Source organism: Entelurus aequoreus, linkage group LG04 (genome assembly GCF_033978785.1).
Source record: "Entelurus aequoreus isolate RoL-2023_Sb linkage group LG04, RoL_Eaeq_v1.1, whole genome shotgun sequence".
Classification (NCBI taxonomy): domain Eukaryota; kingdom Metazoa; phylum Chordata; class Actinopteri; order Syngnathiformes; family Syngnathidae; genus Entelurus; species Entelurus aequoreus.
The window spans coordinates 66,952,956-66,962,209 of NC_084734.1; the positions used below are offsets into that span (position 1 = coordinate 66,952,956).

Consider the following 9,254-nt stretch of genomic DNA (forward strand, 5'->3'; position numbering starts at 1 on the left):
TGCATGCCCAATTATACAGAGCTGTAGTCTTTGAAATGAGATTCATCTGCTTCTGATTGTGTGTGTGTACGTGTGTGTGTATATGTGTGTGTGTGTATGTGTGTGTGTGTGTGTGTGTGTGTGTGTGTGCTGTCAGGCCCAGTGGCCCAGGCGATACATCACGCATGTCTGATCAAGGAGGGCATAGGGCCCTGACAATAACATTTCAGAGGAACTGCTTGCAAAATGCATCTCATTTTTTCTGTGACCAGCCTGCAGCCAAGATTCTATCAGCCTGCACTTGGAGTGTTTACAGTTGTTAGAAACTTGGGAGGAAAAACACAATTTGGACATGACAGGCTAAGCTGCACTAGTTTATTTTTACTTTGATTTATCCATAGGTCGAGATGTTGGATTAAATTAAAAATCAATAACATAATTTAAAAAAAGCTGTGTATATATATATATATTTTTTTAAATCTCGAATTATCTGTTTTGAACAGTCAACAATTGTAGCAAGAAATGGTTTATTACAACATACATAGTTTATTTCAAAACATAATACAAGCTTTATACTGAAAATAAATAATTGCTTGAGCTGTCATCGAAATTTGGAATAAAACCGCCCCAAACAGTTCAATTGTACTGAAAATATTTTTTTTTTTTACATTGCTAGTGAAGTACAGGGATAATAACTAAGAGCATTTGTTTAAATTAATGACTTCAAAAGGGTAATATATAAAAAACTGTACAATATTCCAAAAAAGTACTTATGAAATCAACAAATAACAGGAGTATTTAATATTATAAAAATTTGGATAGTGAACGTACAATAAAATTATAGGCAGGTGTAGAGCGTCACCCCCCCACTTTCCCCCCCTATTCACGGCTCTGTTTCAGAGTCTACACAGTTTAAATGGTCAAAAATGAGTGAAATCAAACAAATGCGTTTATAAATAATTGTTTTTTTGTGAGAGTCCTGGTCAGATACAGGCCAAAACTTCAAGTGCTATATTGTTGGTAGCCACTACAACTGCACTGTGGGCCTGTTTGCATATGCAAAACAATAATAACAATAATAATAATAATAATAATTACAGATGTTGTTACAAAATGAGATTGTGTGACATTAACGAGAATTAGAAATAAAGGAAATAAATGAAAATAAAAATAAAAAAAACAGTCCGGACAGAAACTAAAGGCGCTGGTAGATTATAGGCACATTTTTTTTTTTTTTGTATTCATATCCAAATAATTAGACGGGCTCCACGGAGAGAAATGATCGAATAATGCCCGGTTCAAAAGAGGCCAAGGCTGGAGGAGTCTGATCGAGAGTCCGACCGGGGACGATACATCCCTCCCGGTGCTCCGGTCAGAGGTCGTGGCAGGAGGACGCATCCCCGGCGCTGGAGTAAGGCCCCTCGTGGGGCGGCGGCGGCGGCGGCGGCGGCGTCATGCGCTTCTCCTTCTGCCTCCGGTTGCAGAACCACACCCGCACCACCTCCTTCTCCAGCTGCAGCGAGTCCGCCAGGGACGTGATTTCCTGCGCGGACGGTTTGGGGCACTTGAGAAAGTGCGTCTCCAGGACCCCCTTGACGCTCACCTCGATGGACGTCCTCTTCTTCCTCTTCCGGCCCTGCGCGGCGATCTTGTCTATGCTGCTGGAGCTGCCCGTCGACGAGTCCGCCTCCTCCAGCCACTTGTTCAGCAGCGGCTTGAGTTTGCACATGTTCTTAAAGCTCAGCTGCAGCGCCTCGAACCTGCAGATGGTGGTCTGGGAGAAGACGTTGCCGTAAAGCGTGCCCAGCGCCAAGCCCACGTCCGCCTGCGTGAAGCCCAGCTTGATCCGCCGCTGCTTGAATTGTTTGGCAAAGTGCTCCAGCTCGTCCGAAGTCGGCGTCTCCTCGTCGGAGTGGTCGTGGCAGTGGTGCCCGCCCAGCTCGCTGTGCTCCGGGCTGAGCGTGTCCCTGAGGCCCGGGTGCATGCCGCCTTGGCCCGGCGGGTTGGGCGGAGGCGTCAGCCCGCCGTGGTCCAGCATGCCGTTGACGGTGAAGCCCGTCTGGGAGTAGATGTTGTGGGACACCGGGGCGCCCCACGCTCCCGGGTGGTTGCCATGGTTGTTGTGGTGCGGGGAGTGATGCGCGACGTGAGGCGAGCGGTGATGGATGATGCCGAGCTGCAGGTCTTCTCTCCCCGGCTTGACGTCCTGCTGCTCCATGGAGGTCGACCAGGGGCTGCTCTCCGCCCACTGGTGCCCCAGGGGGTGCCCGTTGCTCTGCACGCTCTGCAGGTAGTCGCCGTGCAGGAGCTTCTGGTGTCCTCTGTAGGGGCTCGCAGGCTGCATGGCCTGGCTGTCCGGGTGGATCATGGGGCTGGAGCTGAGCAAGGTGTAGGGGCTGGAAGCAGCTGTGGCCATGCTGGCTGCTCAACCCCACCGGCGCGACTAAAGTGACGGACCCGGCTCAGCCTCTGACATCTCCCTCTCCCCGGGAGCCTCGCTGACGGGCAGCTCCTTGAGCCAATCACAGGCCGAGCTTGGCGCTGCGTCGACGCCCCCCGCCTATGACGCCTAAGAAAGCAAAAGGGTTAACGGCGGTCGAACCGGAAGTGAGTCCTGGTCCCGGTCCGCTGAGTCTGGTTGTGGAACAATGTGCGTGTGGAGCGCACTTCCTGTTTATTAATTGGAGTTTCCAACTGCTTTACGCACGACTTTAACGCTGCTCCTGTCACCCTTGAAGAGATTAAAAGCTCCTGTGGCATTTTGTCAGACGTGCCGGCACTTAATTTAGCATTTTGTTGATAATCATTAACTTTTTTTTTTTTTTTATGATAGCACGTCTTCAAGATAAGATTTGCGCTTTTACGCACGGATTCCACACGCATTAAACCACATCGGCATGCAGTAATTATATATATATATATTAAAAAAAAATGTCTGCATTAATCATAAAATGCAAAACAAATTTATTTAGATATGTCTGCACAAGTCAGCTGCTTCCATGCGAGGAATGTGGGCCAGCATCCTTAGTGCTTTGCGATTCCATTAAATATATTACTGGGGCTCCCAGGTTAAGCTTGATTTAAATTTGCATACATTTTCATACATTTAGGAGAAATGAAAAAAGAAAAAAGAAGGGCTGCAGCGAGCAGACAGTCATTAAAGAGCGTCGAACCGTGCAGGAGGAGACACACGCAGAGGAGGCCGGAGCAGGTGAACGGATGGGCGGCTTGGATGTGTGGACATGACCGATGTGGTCGCATAACGACGGGCCTTGGTGACCGGAGCCATGAGGGACGAGTAATAGCTGGAGGATTTCTACGATATTAGGCCCGTTCGGACTGGAATAATATAATCATTTAAAATGGATGTTTTTGGTGCTTTTATATGAAGAAAGTGGGTATGTATGTGGATTTATGCTTTTTTTGTTGTGTGCGTAAAATAAAATTAAACAAGTCAACTATTTTTTAACGAGCATGTAAAATAAGGTGGACTAAAGACCAGATTCCAAATGGTTTTATAAATTAATATTCGTGCGTAAAAAAACATTTTAAAGTGAATTTAGTTCCCTTTATAGAGGGGGTTGTGTCGCTGTCGATAGTCTAAGTTTCCAAGTGTAACAGATGCTTCTCTAGAAACGCTCCTTGTGCTCCTTCCTTTTATTCGCATCAACATTTTTCTGCCGTCGAGCCGGTTTCCATAGTGAGGCGAATAAAAGGCAAATCCCCGCTCCGCGCCTCCAATAAAGAGCCCATTCACAGATAACCCGACAGCCCTGCAACACTGACTGCCTCTCTCCTCCTGCACCGAGGTGCACATTACTGCTCAATAAGACAAGATAATCACTCATCAATTCTCTCGTCGCGTCCTTTCAGAATTAATAGTTTGTTTTGGAACCATCGGTTTGTGTTTATTTTGTGTGTTTTATGGCAACTTTCTATCATGGGATTAAAACGTAATTCCCCAGACACAATTAGTTGTGAATATAATGCAATAATAGAAGTGCTGTGACAGATCAAGTTGTATTTGAATGATTCTTTTTTTTACACAAAAAGTGAGTTATTTTCAAATTCAGCGGAATTAAACAACATTTGGTTTGTGCAGTCTTCTGTTTATTATTTAAAAAAATAAGTGCATTGTTTAAGTCACTTAGCATCCAGTAGATTAATAAATCTTACGTCTGCTATTGAGACAGCACTGGGCTTCAGGGTCACCGGGTGTCATGACTTTTGTCAACTTTCCCCACGCAGCTTTGACCCCCCTGAGTTAAGACCTCAAGTTTAACGCGTTAAAAGAAGAAATATATCCATGAAAGCCAACCTCAATTAAGACCATTTAAGTTAAACTATTTTATTTGATGATTTTGTGATTTAATAGTTGTTCATGCTGACTGTAGATGGCAATAACAGCATCAATAAAGAAGCACAGGCTAATAATGACAATTTTAAAACACTATTACACACACTGACGGTTTTAATCGATTATTCGATGTCCCATCAAATTCGTAGAGGACATAGCGACATCATTTGAATCACATTTTACTATTAAGAGATCAATGTGTTTTTATTCTTATTTAGAAATAGCCTTAAACATCATATTTTAAAAGAACACTACACTCAATGTGCAAAATACTAAAAGGAATAATGTAACAAAAATTAATGGTCAATTATTTTTTGAATAAACCAAGGACTAAGATACTAATCAACATATATTTAAAAAAATAATTGTTTTAAAATGAAAAAAAAAAAGACTAGACAATCAAATAATTACAATACATATTTTAAAAATTAATATTCATTGATACTATTTTATATAATTACTTTTTTTTAGTTTGTATTTCATCAATATTCTCATATATTTGTTTTAATATTAAGTTATAATGTTTTGAATATTGTTGTTTTTTCTATTATGATAATAGTAAGTTTTAGCTTGTTCACCACCCACCAGTTGAAAAACCTTTAAAAGATAAAGAGCAGACCTTGAAAACAAACATAATAGCTGATTTTAAATTTGTATTGTCATCAAACGTATTTTTATTAATCAAGTAAAACTTTATTTAAAATCTATACAGTAAATATTTCAGAATTTCAAGAGTACTTAATATGTCCTTCTGTTTTACATGTCCTAGGTACACCCTATATATATATATATATATATATATATATATATATATATATATATATATATATATATATATATATATATATATATATATATATATATATATATATATATATATATATATATATATATATATATACATATAGTACAACTGTCAAATGAACGTGTTAAATTGTGATTAATCGCAAATAATTATTGCATTATTCTTGTACACACTTAGATTAATCATGCAATTTACTTTGACTGTACAAGCTATTTTATTGTAATCGTTACATAGTGATCAAATCAATGCATACAAGAGTACAAACATGAGTGAGGAGACAACTCTGACTGGTGGTCTCGCTGGCAAATTTCACTCCAAAATAAAGGCTGAAAGAACTTTAGATAAAACTTTTACCAAGTTTTGTGCAAATAAATTATATGCATTCAGGTTAAATGTTTTAAAATGTTTCTGGATGACATTCAGACAATGAAATTGCAAGTGTGTACAAATATTGGGGTCTTTTCTCAAGCAAATTTTAATCATGCAAACAAGTAATCACCGGTGAATAATCGTGATTAATCTAAATTTCAAAATGTGATTAATCATGATTAATCCAAATTTTCAAATGTGATTAATCTGTATAAAAAACTATCATTTGACAGCCCTAATTTATACTATTTAATTTAATATGTAATGCTGCTTGAAATTGGAGTGGAGCCCTGAACCAAGTTTTGTTGCATATTGTGTAGAATGACCATACAAGCATCTGACCTAACCTAAAAACATTAAGGGGTATTTAAAAAAAAAGAAAAAAGATTGATATGCAGCAATAAAATGACACTATATCAATAAACAAAACATTTTATTGCAATTTTAAAGGTGTGCAATTAGCAACATTTGATAGCACGTAACAATTTCTTTGATTCACTTTGCATAAGCGTCATATCGCTGTGGAGGTTTCAATAAAATATGATGTATGAAAGCTGTAAACAAAGTGACATTTTGTGGCATTTCCTTGTGACAGTAGACAGGCCTTGTGGTTTAGATAATGTTGCTGTGAATAATTGAAGTTTTTACAAATTATAATTACATTTTCCTTGAATCCCAGCTTCAAAGTGAGTGTCAGCATGTGAATTCTCCACCTGTGTTCCAAACACATGATGCAAATATTAGCATAACATTATTTGCTTGCAGTTCATTTGAAATTGAATTAAAGTGAACACAGTAATCCAGCCTTGGGTCTTTAAAATTCTTATAGTTTTTCCCTCGTGTTGTTAAATATCAATGTTTTTAAAAAAGGATATGAAGCAGAATTAAATTGAAACTCTTCTTCTCATTTTCACTCAAAGTCAATATTTTTCAGAGAGATTATTCCTGTGTGTGTGTGTGTGTGTGTGTGTGTGTGTGTGTGTGTGTGTGTGTGTGTGTGTGTGTGTGTGTGTGTGTGTGTGTGTGTGTGTGTGTGTGTGTGTGTGTGTGTTACAGGTGCTGTTTGCCAAGTGGCTGCATATTGTTACAGAGAGAGTGAAGCAGCCTCTGTTGGTGCGAAATCTACATAACATTACGATCTGGTAGACTTCAAACCTGCACACACCGAGCGATCACAAAGAGTAGAGAGTCTATATAATAATATAATGTAAGCTCTTCAACTCCTCTTCAGCTCCTCTTCCGCCCAACCACTCCTCCTCTTCCTCTTGTGCACAGACAAGGCCATACTGTAGGATCAGAGAGGAAGGACTCATTTAAGATAAAAAACAACAAAACAGCTGATTTGGTTAACTTTATACACTCAGTTAATGCTCTATTGCAGCTAAACAACTAAGCAGCATATAAACAAATGAACACCCAAACATGCACACACACACACACACACACACACACACACACACACACACACACACACACACACACACACACACACACACACACACACACACACACACACACACACATCTCTGTGAAGGAGCAGGCGGAGTCGACAGTTGCACATCTGCATTTCAAACACAGACTCTCTGGGATTCATTATTAATTAGCCCACTGAGCCCTCGAGGGCTGGTGATACTAACACACACACACACACACACACACACACACACACACACACACACACACACACACACACACACACACACACACACACACACACACACACACACACACACACACACACACACACGCACGCACACACGCACACACACACACACACACACTCACACCTAACCAAAGCTGCATGCACCAAAGTGTTGCTCTTGCTTGGTCCAATCTTCCAATCTCTCCTTGATGCCTGAGTTAGTGAACGATAAAGAAAGACAAATTACTGAGTGTATTAAAATGAATGCACGTCAAGTGTATTAAAAGCAACACATTCAGTTTTAATGTGTCAATAATGTAACTCCACCTGTGTGAAATGATACACGCCTGAGCAGTTACCTTTAATAATAGTAATAATGGTAATACTAAACACTTCAACACACCTGCACGGCCTTTGTTGGCTTCATGTGCTGTAGTCACAATGTTGTGTTTTGCCTTTTAATTGTGTTTGTGTGTGCAGCGGCAGTGCAGGCAGATCAGAAAGACATACAGTGATTATGCATGAGCAATAATGTCTCTTGGGTTCCCACTGGCAGAGAGAGAGGGAGAGAGAGAGAGAGATCAAACACACACAGCAGCAAGAACACTGTCCACAACACATGTCCCCCCCCCCCCCCCCCCCCGCCCCCCGCTGCACAAAGTTAGTGCTGCAGAGTTTAGGGGGAAAAAAACACATACTGCCGTACATCCTATTGTGTGTGTGCTGCACATTAGCATGCATGAGGGCTGGGTGCAGAGATCAGTCAAGAGCATCAGATTGTGCAGGATTTTCAGACACGACGGTGTGTTGACTGCTAATATTAAAGCGCCTGGCAGGTGCTGCACTGCTCTTTAAACGTCGTTAGTTCCTGGCCCAGGTATACACGTACACCTGCATCCTTATTGTGTTGTTGCTATGGTGACGGAACCTGCACAGGTAGACCCGGAGTGGTGCTCAAGCGCCTGCCCCTTTTGCCCTTTCTACTGAAGCCCTTTTCCGCGTAATTTATTTTAAGAATAAAAGTTACACTCTGTGTTGCTATACGATGGTGCATACAGGAAGTTTTTTTTGCCTCATCCTTCACTTTAAAGCAGGGGTGTCAAACGTACGGCCAGAGGGCCGGATAAAGCCAGCAAACAGGTTTTATCCGGCCCGCGGGATGAGTTTGCTAAGTATAAAAATTAACCTGACATTTTTGAATGAAAGAAACTGCTGTTCTAAATGTGTCCACTGGATGTCGCAAAAGCAATTCTTCGTATCTTAGTAGATGTTACATATGTACAAAATAAACCACATGATGTTAGTACATCAGTCGAGGAAAATGATCAAACTACATAACATCCTGTAATTTGATTTTGATATATAATTTTTTATATTTATAGATTGAAAATTAACACCTATGAGTTGACTTATGAACATTATCACATCATTTATTCAAAAAGCATAAATAATGACAAATAAAGATAGAATACTATTAACTAGAGATGTCCAATATTATCGGCCGATAAATGCTTTAAAATGTAATATCGGAAATTATCGATATCGGTTACAACATTTTCGGTATCGGTTTCAAAAAGTAAAATATATAACTTTTTAAAACGCCGCTGTGTACACGGACATAGGGAGAAGTACAGAGCGCCAATTAACCTTAAAGGCACTGCCTTTGCATGCCGGCCCAATCACATAATATCTACGGCTTTTCACACACACAAGTGAATGCAAGGCATACTTGGTCAACAGCCATACAGGTCACACTGAGGGTGACCGTACAAACAACTTTAACATTGTTACAAATATGCGCCACACTGTGAACCCACACCAAACAAGAATGACAAACACATTTCGGGAGAACATCCGCACCGTAACACAACATAAACACAACAGAACAAATACCCAGAACCCCTTGCAGCACTAACTCTTCCAGGACGCTACAATATACACCCCCCACCTCAACCCAGCCCCCCCCCCGCCCCCCAACCTCGCCCACCTCAACCTCCTCATGCTCATGTCCCAAATTCCAAGCTGCTGTTTTGAGGCATGTTAAAAAAAAGAATGCACTTTGTGACTTCAATAATAAATGTTGGCATTTTTTTCCATAACTT

The 9,254-nt window shown here is 40.7% G+C and overlaps 1 protein-coding gene across 2 annotated transcripts; it reads right to left on the bottom strand.

The window, feature by feature from the left end:
- Nucleotides 1-534: 534 nt before the first annotated feature.
- Nucleotides 535-2,427, bottom strand: LOC133647960 (POU domain, class 3, transcription factor 4-like). Of its 2 annotated transcripts, XM_062043722.1 has the most exons (2): nucleotides 1,583-2,427; nucleotides 535-1,522 (listed from the first exon to the last, which is right to left on the bottom strand). In XM_062043722.1, exons 1-2 carry the CDS (start codon nucleotides 2,393-2,395, stop codon nucleotides 1,352-1,354), a joined length of 984 nt encoding a protein of 327 aa, XP_061899706.1. In that variant the 5' UTR covers nucleotides 2,396-2,427; the 3' UTR covers nucleotides 535-1,351. The 2 variants fall into 2 exon arrangements, with proteins under 2 accessions (XP_061899706.1, XP_061899704.1); XM_062043720.1 differs by having other exon boundaries at nucleotides 535-2,427.
- Between the last annotated feature and the right edge of the window lie 6,827 nt (nucleotides 2,428-9,254).